Consider the following 16,002-nt stretch of genomic DNA (forward strand, 5'->3'; position numbering starts at 1 on the left):
GACCTTAAAATAAACTCCGTCAGCACTGAAATTGCAAAGATTACAGTGGCCCATAAAGAAAGCCTAATAAACCATATCAATGAAGAAGCACGGATAAATACGAAGGCTCAGACGCACTAAGCCTAGTTATTTTATACTTCCACGAAAATGCTTTATTTAGGTTACTTGTTAGCTGTTAATTTGTAAATATTTATGAACAAGTCGCAATAAAAAAAATTATGTTTAAAAAAACAATTTATGCTTCAGCAGTTAGCATCAGTTTAGTAGAGTCACTGGAACAAATACCTTGTACTGATAGCACTGGATGACCACCTAATAGCGGACGACATGATGAATTTCAGGGAATCAGGACTCATGTTGATGCTAATCGCGAAAGCAAGAAATAAATTAAGGGGAATATATTAATATTGTAAAAGTTTCCAGCAATGATCTCATTTTTTTATTACAAATCTAAAAATCTTACATAAATTCAAATTCTCACATCTCCAAACTTCTCTACATTATCAGCATATTCAAATGTTCAAAGCTGAGTAAAAATTAAACACTATTCTTATTCTCCACTGTCGGCCAAAGCTTTCGCAATGTTATAATTCCTTTAAAATTCATCTCTTCTCTCTCTGCTAACACGATGCAGACAAATAGACTAGAAAACCTTCCAAAATTGCAGACACCAATTTTTGTTTTATTTTCTATGAATTTACCAACATACGTTCTAATTCTTATTTATATGTATGTTTGTACAGATTACAATTACCAAATATTGCTTTCTAAATATTTACCCAAATTAAACGCACTGGAAGAAGCTTAAAGGCAACCAACATTTTCAGCATGATTGCGCAGCCAACACTTGTAAAAACAATAAACCAACAAAGTACTTAAATTCACACGCAAACGTAAACGCAAACACAAACGCTTGTTAACAAAGTTCTACACACCTGTGCTCATAATAATAGCAGCACGATATAATTCATATTTATTAATTTTAATTATTATTCATTCATTTATTAATTATTATTTAATATTTTTATTAATTTTTTTTATAAAAATATGGTTTATACTACGACAAAAAAAATTGCAAATATTTAAAAAAAATTTTGTAAAAAGCTCAAAGTTTCTGTAAGAATTTTTAGAAAAAATCTGGGTATGCAGTTTTGTAGCCTATTAAATTTAAGTGATACTGGTACAAAATTTAAAGAAATTCTAAAAATTTGCATTAAAATTTTCAACTTTTAATGAGAATGTTTTGAAAAATTTTGCAGTTTTATTATTCATTGAGTTTTGGTATAATAGAGTGTCAGTTTAACCGACCTAAAAATCGTGCGGATTTTTGGGCATCTTTTCCTTCCATATAACGAATGTTCGAAACTTTTTCATTTGGCGAAAATGCACTAGTCTACGACCAAAAATAAAAATTATTACATAGCAACGCGATTTTTCAGCCATTTCACTTTTACATTTTACAAAAATTCAATGGACTACATACCCAACATTTTCTTTATTCTAATTAAGTTTTTTTTTTTAATTTTTCCAATGTTTTCTAAAAATTCTGAGCTTTCAATATTTAAGCCATATTTTTATTCAAAAATATATATATGAACAATCAAAACTTTTCAATACATCGCGCTGCTATTATTTCGAACACAGGTGTACCTACATACATTCATATGTACGCATACTTTTTCTAGCCACAATTTTCAAAGCAACAACCACCATACGCACATAAATATAGTATGCATGTATGTTTTGCTAAAACCGTCTAAAGTCAACACTTACCCGTTAGCTGGTGTTGCTGCTCGTACTGTTGCTGCTGTTGTTGATTTCTTGTTGCATGCACAACTTCAAGTTTAGCCGCATCATCGCTGTTGGCAATTTTCGCAACGTTGTTTGTTGTTTTGGCTGAATATTCGGAGGCGTTCAGTGGCAGCTCCCTTACATAATCTTTCTCTTCTTCTTCTTCGCGTCTCTGCGAGCTGTTTGTTAAAATGCCAAAATAGGTTATTGAGTAATCGGTTTGTGGCCCCTTTTCATCGTTGCTGCCATTGCTGTCAGCAACTTCGAGCTTTTCTTCTATCCCTTCATCTTGTTGCTGTTGTTGTTTATGTTGTTGATTTTTCGGCATAACAACTTTCTCGGATACTGGCTTATGTGCGAACGTGTTGCCATATTGTTCATTCTCCTTGTGTGGCTCCCCATAGTGATGGCGTTTGTACGTGTGCTTGTTGTGGTTGTTGCTGTTGTTATCACTGTTGAGATTTTTATTATTTTTACTTTCATCATGGCTCGCAATGTCTGCTCTTTCATGTCGTTTGATTTTCTTAGCTACAAATTTTTCACTTTGCTCCACATCTTCATCATCATTTTTTTCCATCAGGGCAGCTAGTGCTACCTGTTCACTTCCGCCACGTCTCCCTCCGTGACTTGCCGCATTTTTATGTTCCTGCTCGAGCTGTTGCTGTTGCTCTAAAGCATCTTCATCTTCGTTACGAAATTTGTCCTCGATATCGCCGATCGCTATTTCCTCCAGTTGATTACCGTCGGTGTACTCCATTTCTGATTTATTGTTTACTTGTTTACTCATATTGTTGCTTGTATTTATGACGTTGTTTTTATTGTTTTCATCTTGCACGTCAGCAGCATCATCATCACCATCGTCGTGGCTATTATTCATGTTGCTCCTGCTGTTATTGTTGTTGTTGCTGTAGCTATACTGTGTATCTTTCGCTTTTTTCTCGTTATGTATTGTTTGTACCGACGCTTTATTAAATTTTTCCGCAACTAAATTTTCAATAAGTTGCACATGTTGTCCAGTCACGTCCCTGACCCCTTTCTCATCACTGTCTTCGCCTTCTGCTATTAAACCCTCATTTTGCTGTTCTTTTGGATCTTTCGTCAAACGAAAACTTTTTGCTTCACGCGTGCTAGGCAATGCCAATGGCTCCTCATCCGAAACGTCCAACCCATCCAGTTCGTCCATTTGATCGGTGTAGACAGCTGCGTTGCCATTGTCACTGTCATATTTATTGTTGTTGTTATCACTATTGTCTGCATCGCTTTTCAATTTGTTGTTTCGCTTTCCCACACTTTTCTTCAGATGCACGATTTTGTTGTTATTGCGTTTGTTATTGTCGCCGCTGTTGCCGCTGTCATTGCTATTTTGCTTTAGATATTCCTCTTCTTCTTCTCGATTACTTTCTGAAGTGCTGAACTTTTGCGCTGCAAGAATCTGCATAAATTCCAATAAAAATTAAGAAGAACAAAAAAAATTAGCGAGCAAAGCACTGATGTAAATGCAAATACATACATACATAATATAATGGGATATTGGAAACTGGAAACTCGAAGGAGATGCAAATTTTAAAGGCCAGAGGTGGAATTGTATTTTCGAAGTTGTATGAGTTGAAAATAAGCAGAAAAAAACGCAAGCGTAAATATTTGCACAAAGGATTGATGAGCACTACAGAAACCATCTCCAAACAGGCTAAGCCAGGCGAAATTTACCACTTTGTGTTTTCTGGGTGATGTATTGCGTGCTGAATACTTTTCGCTATGAAAATGCTTCACACGCATTGGTGAAGTAACAAGTACGTATATACAATGTGGCGCATAATTATTCACCCTATCCCAAGATTTATAATTTTCATAAATTGCGTCTTTTGTCAATCACATTTGATACTTGTGAACTTGACATCTGCAGTATACAAACAAACAAGCAGTGGTGCGCGTAAAGGTCAAAGTAAGGATTTTCATCACTCAAAATCATTTTTTAGAATATTCGGATGAATAACCACCATAAGCCACTTTGTGTCATTTTCCAATAGATGACTTGAGTATATTTCACGGTGTATAGTACATTGCATTCATCCTTGTATTTTTTCAGAATATAATTTTTTATTGATTTCGTGCTGAGTGTGAAATTTTGGAAACCATGTTGTTCATACCTAAACAAAACCGGCAGCTCTGAGAAACAATTAGGCACCACTGATAGATATTTTTGAGGAAAACCTTGTAGTGGAATCAGCAGAAAGACCAAAAGCCCTAAACGAACTCTCTTATAGGACCTACATCCGTAGCTCAATAGACCGGAATAATACCCTATGATGAAAAAATACCGGGAAGGGGATGTTGACTGTTTTCTTCGATTGCCAAGGCATAGTGCACCATGAGTACCTTCCATCGGGCCAAACAGTCAATAAATAAAATTATTTATCCATTTTGAAGCGTTTGTGAGATATTGCACGTCGCAAACGGCTGCAAATGTAGGCAAAGATGGCGTGCGGGCTTTAGCTCGAAACGCAATGCACTTAACTTTTATATGGACGCTTAAAAAATGACTAGCGGAATAAGCGCTGGGATATACTGTCCAGAGTTTGACCTAAGAAAGTCTTATTAGCTCCCAGATTACTGAGATATATTCCAAGCTGAAGTTTTCGCAGTTGGAAAGGCAGCAGGCCTAGCTTGTGATACTACCGGGACCAACTCCAATTGTAAACTACATTTCTATAAAATGAGTTCTATTGTATCCCGGTCATAAAGGCATTGAAGGGAACGAGATAGTAGACGATATAGCGCAAAATGCGATTTTCTACCCTCGGATTTGGTCAATGAAATACCAAAATTAAGTGCGGATGTCCGTCGTTATTCAAAATACGCTTACAATATCTGGGAAGGCAGTTTGATGGATTGGAAGATATGTCAGCAGCAGTTAGGAAATGCCTCCTTAAATTCGCAATACAAACAGGCACCACGAGAGTAGACTATTTCAAAATACATAACTGATCAACTCTATCTGGTATAGCTATGGATGGAAACGGTTTATGTGAGACTGAAATCTAACCTAACCTAAGACAAATTATGCAATGCAACGAAATGAAAAAAATTGTTTAGTCTTTGAGTGCTCAGAGCATTTTTCTGATAGATTATAGAAAAAAAGAAGACATATACATATGTATATGATATTTCTCTTAATAATTTTTTTCATTTTATGCCTCTTCCTCATTTTATATGAAGTTCTCGTACATTATGGCGAAAACCATATTTGAAATTTACTGAAACTATTATGAATATTAAAAACCTTCTCTTGAAAATTTTTTTATATTTTCACCTGTAATTTGAGCTACAGAACTTGGTAATACAATTTTTTGCTTTATAAAAAAACTGTAAAATATTTTGCTATTTCTATGTATGAAATTCATGCATGGCTCTTTGTCGGTGAATTTTCTACAAATATACCTAAAAGGAATTTATTTATTACACACTACACCTTTTATTTATTAATCAAACATAAAGCCATAATTTATTTTACTGTGTTTGAGTAATTCTAAAAGAATGAAAATAATATTAAAAATACAGGTGTTTTAGGGAAAACGATTTGGCATGAAGAAATAGTAGGCTGTAAGAAGTGGAAGTAGGCGGAGAAGAACAGGGAAGCATTAGAAGAACATGTACAAGTACATGTACGTGCATATAAGCACTTTAGTGCATAGGCAAAATCATTTATGAGTTCATTTTTAAAGCGCAACGCACTTCGAATGATTTTGATCTTCTGTGGCAGAGCGGATCCTGACTTAGGATTCATAATGTTATTTGTAAACATCCGTCCATTCCGTAATTTCCAGGTTTGAATTTCCGGGCATGAAACATTAAATGATAGAAAACGTTTTTTCTCGTTAGGCAATGGTGAACCTCCTAGTGTATTTCTCCCATAAAAATCCCTTTGCTGTTCGCAGTCGCTTTGAAACTATAAGTCCCTCCATTTGTGAAAAAATATCAAGACGCGCACCACAAATAGATGAAGGAGCTCGGACAAATACCCAACAAAGGATGTAAGAGCCTATTATATATATATATTATATATTATATATAAACATAGGTAAACTTTACTTTTTCAATTAAATTGAGCACCTTATTCTTGTCGTGATATCTGCTTTCTTTCCACAAAAATGCTCAAACTTGTGAACATTGCTTTGTTTTTATTTTGTATTGAATTGCTTAAAATTTTGGCAGCAACTTCTAGATTCCTATATGAAAACTTTTTTCACCTTGGCATTTCATTGCTCACAACAAGCATTGTTATTGTTCTTTTTGTTCTCATAGCTACGGCATTTTGCAACTTTTGCTCTTCGACTTGCAGCTACATACATTGTCATGTCGTGATGCTTTTGGGGAACTGACTGCGAAGTGACTGCTCTTCTTTCATGCACTTTAATTCTTTTATTTCATTCTAGCTTATTTTTATTTCAAGTACTTTACGAATTGTTTTCTTCTGATAAACTTTTCATAGTTAAGACGCTTATGCTGCCAGACCATTGTTTTGTAGCCAGCTGCAAGTGCGCATTCGTCTGTTTGCTCAAGCATTGGTACTTGAAGTTGAAATTTGTGCATGTGCAACTGGGAAAACAACTTAGATGCTGTGATGGCGTGCAGAACATCGAAAACTGACGTATTTGACTAACCCAATTATAAAATATGGTTTATGGTATATATTTACGTTAAATTTAACTTTTTTATGGCCTTGCAAATTTTCGAAAATGGAATGCATTGTTGAATGCTAATGCACTCGAAGCCTGCAGACTTATAAATAATAGACAAATATTCAAAAAAAAGAGTGGAAAGCAAAAAAGAATGAAAGGTGTTATACTGTTAAACAATAAAGTCATATATACTTAATATGTGTACCCGCCTGAGAACTTCATCTCTTCAATTTTGCTGCAATTTGGTGGAGGTACTGTACAATACAGTACAGTAGCACAAATTGTTATAAATGGGGACAGAATATATTTAGTAGTGGTTGAGTTGTAAAGAGTCTAGATTTGGTTGTTTTTATTGCTAGTCTTTGTTCATGCAAAAAATTTTCGGCATAAGAAAAATTAAAATAAATGCTTGCTATATGACTTTTCCGTATTTTTTATTGTTTTATTTTATGTATTTAGTGCGCAAGAATATTGGGCCGCCAACTATTTTTTGTTTTTTTTTCTCAGATTTATGCCTCATGAGATTCCGGTAATGATTTGTTCATAGGAGAAAGAGTTTGATTCAATGTTTTTGACAATAGCACGCAGTGCACATTTTCAATTTAAAATTTCATAGACCAATTGAGACTCGCAGCTTTCACTACGCAAATAAAAATTAAAAAAAAAACGCATATTAGTGCATTCTTGCAGGAGAAAAAAGTGGGAGTTTTATGAATTTGCTGAAGTATCCGATGAGCCTAGCATAAAATTCTGCTACACCTGAGGTGATTTTTCAATTTGTAACGAAATTCTATTAAGTATTGAAGGGGTGATGTCTTCCCTGACAATTATGCTACCTCTTGTTTTCATTACTTTAAACCAAGATTTTTGAGTTGTGCTTGAATCCAATTCATATATATTTTAAGAAGGTATATAAGACAGCTTGGAATAACAAACGGCTAATGCATCTAAGGAATCTGAAAAACAAATTTTGCAAACTGGGGACCCAGTGCAAACTTGGGGACCCAGTGCATTACTCTAAATTTCAGGGCCATTTAAAGGAATTTATTATTTGAAGGCTTTGAAGGCCTTTTGGCAATTTATCAATTCGAAAAAGTCTTGTTCGACGGTGCCAAATAATTTGTTTGCAATATTAAATGTGTATTTACAATTAAATTCTGCCAAATTATTTCCTGACTTTTTTGCTTTAATTTTAAACTCGACTTTGACTTAATTCGGGTCATTGCCTAATTTTGGGTCATTGTGCTTATCTGTTATTGATGTCGTCAATATTATTAGGAAGTTAAAGCCCATTTCTAAAACTGACTCGGATAGTCTATCGGCTATCTTGCTGAAGAATTTTTGTGTCTTTCAGAGTCTCTCATAATTATATTTAAAATATCGTTGTCCTTAATATCTTTGTTAATGACTGGAAATTGACATCCAATATTCGCTGCCTGCTAATTTTCGGAAAAATGTCTGATGACGCTGCCCGATCACAATTCACACAAAAATATAGATTTTTTATGGATGCTTCGGATTCTACGAATGCGGAAATATCATTTGTTAACAAAGCCGCCGAGGCGAACGTGAGCATCAGAAGAAAAGAAATGATGATTTAGACAAATTGGTTCTCACTAAAACAACAATGTTGCGGATGTAGGTGATACTTCAATTAAGCTCGTGAAAATGTTCTACTCAGCACGCAAAAAATCTGCAATTAGTCTAGAGTCGTTATAGAATATTTTCCTTTCCTTATTCTCTTTTTCCTATCTCTGTTATCTAATGGTACCCGAATCGACTGCTACACTGCATTATTCACTGTAAGCGTGAGTTTGGGGCAAAAATCTTGTTCAAACTAACCCAAAAGCACGAAAACGAGTAATATGTCGACTTAGTCCTAATTCCATATTCAAAATGTGCACTTTCCTTCAAAACCAATGTTTCATTACAGCGTTCGTGTGTCGGCTTTTAACTAAACAACGCCTTCTTGCGGTTATGTTTGTTCATCTTTTACGGGTACATGAAACTTTCACACTAATTCTATTACAAAAAAGTCTGTATCGCACAAGCCGCACAAATGCGAGCAATCTTTTATTTATTCCCTTTGAAGGTATATTGGGCAGAGCTTCAGCTTGTTTTTAAAGCAATCTTATATCCACTAGAAGTTGTATGTCTTTGTGTGTGGTTATGACCTTACTCTACTTACAATATCAGCTTCGGGTTCAATAGCCGCATAACCATCTACATCACTTTCACCAACATATTGCATACTATCTTCTGCGTCAAAAGCATCGACATCTTCTATATGTTGTTGGTCCAAAATATCCTCGGGTATAGCAGCCTCTGCTTGCATATTGAAATCTACCGGACGAGAATAAAGTGAAAGAAAGAGAGAAGGTGAAAAAATGAAAGCTATAAAAAATTACAATATTTGATCGAAAGTGCATTTATATACGAGTGTGCTTGTATGTGTTTGTTTGTATGCCATTGTAAGAGAAAATATAAACTAAAATGAAACAAAATCGTTAGATATGCATGTGTATGAAACTTAGATATATCACTTGTGGTAATATACTGCACCACACTGCCAATATCTACAAATATTTTTACCTATACAAACGTATTTACCACTTACATACCTAAATATTATATTCATGTATTTGTATGTATTAAACGACTTTCCAAATATTCTTATTTACAAGGGCTTGCACTTGTGTGCATGCCTTTTGTATGGAAGCGCAAATTTACGTAGTCTGAGTACCTACAGAAGTATTTAAAATATTAGCAGAGCGATATACATATTGCAAACTTTGACTACATATATACAACATATATTACAACAAGCATCACCGAAATCCAATTTCTAAGCTTTGAGCAAATTTAGAAAAATTTTAATAGATTTTTATTAAAATTTCATACTTTTGAATCACAATTTTGAGAAAATTTTGGAGTATGGACTTACACCACATTCAAAGTCAGCAAAAAGTAGAAATCTTGCATTTACAAAATATTAATTATGGGATCTCAATTGAAACAAACCAGTTTTTTATGTGATATTCTCTAAATACTTGAACAAAAAAAAAAGAAAATAAAATCCTTTATTTCAACATTCATCATCATCACTTTCACAGCATCACAGTTCGGGGTGAGCCACTTCCATCGTTACAACTCGCCACTCGGTCATCAGCTTTTAGTTTGATATCAGATATGCCCATAGCTCCAAAGTCGCCTTCGATGCCATCTCTTCGTCGTTTTTTCTTCTTCTGTCGCCTTATGGATTTGTTTCGAAGATTTTTTTAGAGTTCTATTCGTAAAATGTGACTGTACCATCAAATCTTTTACTCCTTGACGTACCTGATTACATTTGCACCCATCAGACACTCGTCGTTGTGCCCAATGCGGTAAATACCGTCTTCGAGTTGTACAGGTCCATGTATTTTTCTTATTTCCTTTTACTCATTTCCATTTACTATTCAACTAAAATTATTTATACTTTTACTATTAATTTATTTTAAATTTTTTAGTTTGAAAAATTTGTTTTTGAAAATAGTTGTGATGATTGGAGGGATTATTTATTTATTTATTTATTTAAAAGAAAAACAATTATAAATAATTATTCCACTTAAATACTAAAGCACTGGCTGCCAGGACCTTCGGTTTAAGTAAAAATTAATTTATATTTATTATAACTATATAGAGATCGTTTAGTATGAGTTAAGAGAATTTATAACTAAAGAAGAAAACATTAACATTTCAGGCAAATAAAAATATTTAGAAATGGACATTATAACTGCTGGGTGATTGGAGGGATATTTAGTAATAAATCAATCAAATCTCTAAATTGTTCGAGTTTCATGGGCCTGGAATGTTGAAATAAACGTGTTAGTGTCATATTTTCGAAGTTCTGTGGTCTTCACCGTGAGAGCAATAAATTTATCTTCTTTCTAATTGGCACGATAACCGCTTACGCCAGTCGTTTCTTTCTCTTGCTAACCGGTGCCAGTTAGAAACACCAGGGGAAGCCAAATCTTTCTCCACCTGATCTTTCCAACGCAGGCCTTCCACAGGCCTTCCTTTATCTCTGCTACCACCAGCTGGTACCGCGTGGAATACTTTCAGAGCCGGACCGTTTATATCCATTGTGATGCGCAAGTGCGCCAAATATTTGTTTGATGACAGGAGGTACTTCGTTTTGTCCTCGTTCACCACCAGATCCATTCGCTTTGCTTCTTTATCAAGTTCGGAAAAGGCAGAACGAACAGCGCGGTTGTTAAGGCTGATAATGTCAATATTATCGGCATACGCCAAAAATTGTACGCTCTTATAAAATATTATGCCTGAGCGATTATGTTCTGCGAATCGTACGATCCTCTCTAACATCAGGTTAAAGAAGTCACACGACAGCGAGTTGTCTGAAACCTCGTTTAGTATCAAACGGCTCGCAGAGGTCCTCCCCAGTTCTGATGGCCCTGCTGGTATTGAGAAACGTCATCTTGCAAAGTCGTATTAGTTTTGTGGGGATACAAAATTCAGACATCGCGGTATACACGTAACTCCTTTTCGTACTGTCGAATGCAGCTTTTAAGTCGACGAAAAGATGGTGTGTGTCGATTCTCCTTTCATGGATATTTTCCAAGACTCGGCGTATTGTGAATATTTGTCGGATCTTGCTCTCCAAAATTGCCCACAGAGAACAATCCATCCGATTCGCGTCTGGTGAATTTGGACGTTATTGAGTTTAGATCGTTGTTTTTTAGCCATTCTTGATTTACTCGAGCTTTGTGAGACGGTGCCGAGTCCTGTTGAAACGTGCATGCAGGCAACCTTCAGAATACTTTCCCGAAAATATTTCGCATTTACCTCGATGAAAATGATTGGAGAGCGCCAATCTACGTTTACATTGGGCCAAACCATTACCTGTGGCGGGTGCTGCCTCTTGGCGGCCAATCGATGACTCAAATTCTCGGTGAAATAAACCCTATCGTTTTAGGAGTTTACGAGTTGATGTATGGTGATACCGCTAGCGTGTAAACCGCTCGTAAACTGGACGAAGTGCTCCATGAACTTCGCGATCAGATTTCTTTTTTTTTTCAAAGTAAATTTGGAAGCGTTATTCTAGCGTTAAACAACTCAGGATGACTTGCCAAATCTCACTGAAGAGAAATGCCATTCTCAGCTGTCAAGCCATAGTTATCGTTATCGATAGTTCATATGCAGCTAAAAAACCTTATATCAGTATATCTCAAAATGCCTTAAATTAAATTCTTTGCCTAGGAAAATACTTATGTGGATAGATACCTGTAAAATTTCGAAAAAAAATTTTTTTTTCATAAAATGTTAATATACTCCTTTAAGAATATGTCAAACAAATTTTAGAACGTAAATTTAAGTATTTCTTATATTATAGATCGTGAACCATGCCGACTCTGTTCTTTGCGCTCGAGCGCTGGGAGGGGTATAGTTACGTTGCCGACTTTAGACGCATTTTTCTCAAAACTGTATTTTTTGAATTGGCGTACACGATAACTCGAAAAGTTATTGACCGATCTCACTGAATTTTTGTACACATCTTTTTTATGATATTACTTTCTATGTGAATTTACAATTTGCAAATTTTTCGAAAAAATAATTTTTCTGCAGTTGACCTTACGGTAGACATGCCATTTATATACATACAATGAGTAGATAAGTACAAATAAGTACATCTATTTAACTAAAATAAGTTAAAAACAATGAAAATAAGTAAACAAAATTAACAAATTAATTTTCTTCCATATAGTGGATGCTCGAAATTTTTTTCTATGAAAAAAAGAAAAATCCAATAAAAAACGCGATTTTGCAGTCACTCCAAAATAGCACTTTATTACATCAAAACTCAAAGGACTCTTAGACTCTATACTCAAAATTTTTGTAAGGACTGTAATTAAAATTTATAAAAACCTTTTAAAGTTATTTGAACCCGCTAAAAAAGTGACTTTTATTTAAGTATAAAAGGTTTATTTACTGTGAAATATCCTTCCTAGTAAACAGAGTGTACGGGCTGGATTTTCTTTTCCAACCTTAGAATTTTGATCGAAATTTTTTGAATTTTAAAAGCTTTGTAAGAAACTTGAAACTTTAAGTTATATGTTTTTTGTTGTTGTCTTTATGAAAAGAATAAATAATTTATAAAAAGGGTTTATGAAAAATAAATAAATAGTTAAAACTTCGCAATAGGTTGCGCTGCTGTTATTGGGGACACAGGTGTTTATAATAGGATTTGGCTAAATATTCAAGATAAAGAAATATTTTTCTAAAATTATCACCACTAGAGGTGGCACCTGGGTCTAGGTTCTTTGAGAGGTCTGTTTCGGAGTGGCAATAAAATTCTTGGGGGAAAAAAACTCGCGCAAATACAATTCCCATCAACATTTTCTTACTGATCTTCGAACTTTTCCTCCTATGCCTTGATATACATTTGGATTGCTGTTTCCTTAACAACTTGTATGCGGCTGTAAAGAGTTAATTTTGGTGAAAAGAAAAATACGAAGCGGGCGATACGAGTATAGGGAATATACAGCAAAATATAGCGACCTTAAAATGTCCCTTTTCGCCAAAAACTCTTCTAAATATAATATATACAATGAACGACGACTGATGTTGTACGTTTTTGTGACGCAATCTTAAGCTACTCTCTGCGAGTCAGGAACGCTCCGGGGGCCAAATTTTAAACTATCCAGTAACTTTCTATTCGCGACGAATGCTTTTGCTAACTTCGAAAGGAGAAGAAGATCAACATTCCCTTCAGTCGCCACTTGGATATTCTAGGCGGCTCTTCACCCTCTTCCACTCACTACTGACTTTCTTTGAAAGTTTCCGGGTCATACTCAAATATGCCAATCCGATCTGCAGTGTCAACATAATTCATCTGATCTTTACCGTTGCCGGATTTCCCAAAAAGTTGGATCACAACACATTGATTTTATTGTTAGCCATTAAATTTTACGATGTCACAAAAAGAGTTTCTTTGAAAAAATAAGCAGAAAACTTTAACCAAATTCGCTCTCTACTTTAAATTTTAATTGTTACTAAAGGATGAGCGCCCCTTGGATTTGTCAGTTTTTGAGTTATTGGTACTTAATTGCCACACCTCGTAATAATAATAATAAACAAAAATTGCCGCATCTTCGTATACAATATTTTGTAAAATGTACGCATATGTATGTATTTTGTATGTATGTAAGTAACAAGAATTGGAAATTTTATTCCTTGTGGATAATATTTCCATAAAGTTTTGATGATGCCTAGTTTTTTCTATTTGATGCACCAACTATGTATAAGTAAAAGTTTTAATCTCTATATCTTCTTTCTAGTTTTCTAATTAATTTTAAATAATATTTATATATTTTTCAGTAACTCAACTAAGTGGTTTTGAAGCATCAGACGCATGCTCATGTTGACCACAAACTTCTTTCATTTTGTTACAAACGAAAATTGTCGGAAATTAATTAAATATGAAACCTTTGGGAAAGCTCTAACCTGCAACTCAGCTGCACCGACAGAAAAGATTTTAATTGCGATAAGAGCTAAGGTGAATGCAGCTGCGAGAAAAATTGTAAAAATTTACGTCAACACTCAAAGGGATACGCAAGTTGGCCGGAGATGGGTTAAGCGTGCTGACGTTTGCCATTTGCAGCATCAGTCAACAAGAGCGGCGCCCAACTTAGCCTCGCAATTCGAACAGTAAGTACTCAAGCAAAACAACAAAGATACTATAGATGCATCCGATGTCCCAGACATAATCATAGTAATTAAACTCTAGAGAAACCAAACGAAACCAAACGAAACCTGATGCCGTTGAGTGAGTGCGCACGCCACATTTCACAGAGTGTTGAATCTGGCAACGTACGTGGGTGTGGGTATATGACATTCGCGTTTTTTTGTTTTTTTTTATACATGTAAACGTGCAAAGTGGTGGAACTCCCTGCTATGTGGTTGCACGAATGCGGCTTGTGTCCGTGTCGCCGCCGTTTAATGTCGGCTCTTGGTTTACTTGGCGCTTGACTGGTTTTTGTGCGCAGCAGTGCAAAAGTAACGTAGAGCACAAAAATTAAAATGTTAGCAAATGCCACAACGGCGCAGTGTGGGTGGATGGGTGTATCGATGCAGTGGAACAGGAAACACAGTGTGTGGTATCAGGCGGTGACCAGAGCAGCGATTTTTCGCAAACTTCTCTTTCTTCGTCTGCACTGAGGCGTACAGGCTGGCATGACAGTGACGTACTACACAGTTGTAATAAGGATGTGGTATTCATTTTGCTGATGTTGGTGGCGGCGGTGCACCCCTGAGGTGTGAATGTGACATTTACTACATTTAGTAATATTGTCTAGCATAGACTGCACTAACACTAGGCTCGCAAAGAAAGCTATTCCATGTACGGTGAGCTCTAAAATCAGTGGACATACAGCCGCTAGCACCGTGCTTGCTCACAATGCCTTCAGCTCTAACAAATTTGCTCTTCCTCCATCTTCTACTAATACTTTGACATTTACGTCTATAGACCACATACACTTGCATACTAGTACAAGCGTACATTACACTAGAGAGTATGAATAGAACCAAATATACGTAAACATTTTTCGGTACTCTTATTGAAAGTAAATTTAATTTAATCCTGTTAAAACAGCGCAATTAATTACTTTCAATGTGCTTCGTTTGTGTCTGTTGTTCGTGTAAATTCCATTGTTGGTGTTCAGTTTGATGGCATCGTTCTCGAAATTGTTAAGAATATTAAAGTATACTTACGAGTATTACTTTCAAGTGGATATTGACACTCCTCGTGCTGAGCACCCATTCTTAAGTTTGTTGCTGTTCTCTGAATAAACTAAGTAATAATTAGGGAATTGATGACTGAATTTTCGTCAGCTCGTTAAATAAAATGATGTTGAGCGAAGCCGACTGGGGTAAGCTCTCCAGTTTGTTGAAATGTTCATATTATCATAATAAGAAGAACTTGGGATGGTTTTGTGGATGGTAATACACACCCTCAGTGGTGTGCCGCGCATATTAGGTAACTCCAACCATATGATGGTAAAGTATTTCGTACGTTTGGAAAAATGTGTTTACAGAACTTGATATGCATACCCTCTACATGTATGCCATTTAGGCAAAATAATATATGTATATATAAAAATGTATGCCCGTAGGATAACGATAACCTTAGCCGATTTTTAGCTTAAGTTTTGGATCATTATTTTTATTATTAGTTTGGGTGCATGGTGACAAAACAGCTGAACCAAATCACCCATTAAAACTTTGAAAAAGCAAAAATTTCGATATGTTTCTTAAAATAAACGTCGTTATAGTACGATTGATACCTGAGCGCAAGACACGTGTTAGTACGGGTTAGTATAAGGGCATAATATTATATTTCAATATCAAATACATAAAGTTTAGGTTAACAAATTAAATATTATGTTGGGGAATAAGCTTTTCCCCCCTCTCGACCAATTTGTTGATGCCGTTCCACCAAAAATCATCTATTTTGGTGTGAAAGTCTTTGTTATCGAAG

General features: G+C 35.3%; 1 protein-coding gene across 1 annotated transcript in view; it reads right to left on the minus strand.

Moving 5' to 3' along the window:
- LOC129238226 (uncharacterized) overlaps window positions 1-15,285 on the minus strand; it is a 30,817-nt gene extending 15,532 nt beyond the window's left edge. Inside the window, 3 exon segments of the mRNA XM_054873267.1 lie at window positions 1,800-3,223; window positions 8,659-8,813; window positions 15,237-15,285. Coding sequence (XP_054729242.1) covers window positions 1,800-3,223; window positions 8,659-8,813; window positions 15,237-15,285 — 1,628 coding nt within the window.
- Between the last annotated feature and the right edge of the window lie 717 nt (window positions 15,286-16,002).

This window comes from Anastrepha obliqua, chromosome 2 (genome assembly GCF_027943255.1).
Source record: "Anastrepha obliqua isolate idAnaObli1 chromosome 2, idAnaObli1_1.0, whole genome shotgun sequence".
NCBI lineage: Eukaryota > Metazoa > Arthropoda > Insecta > Diptera > Tephritidae > Anastrepha > Anastrepha obliqua.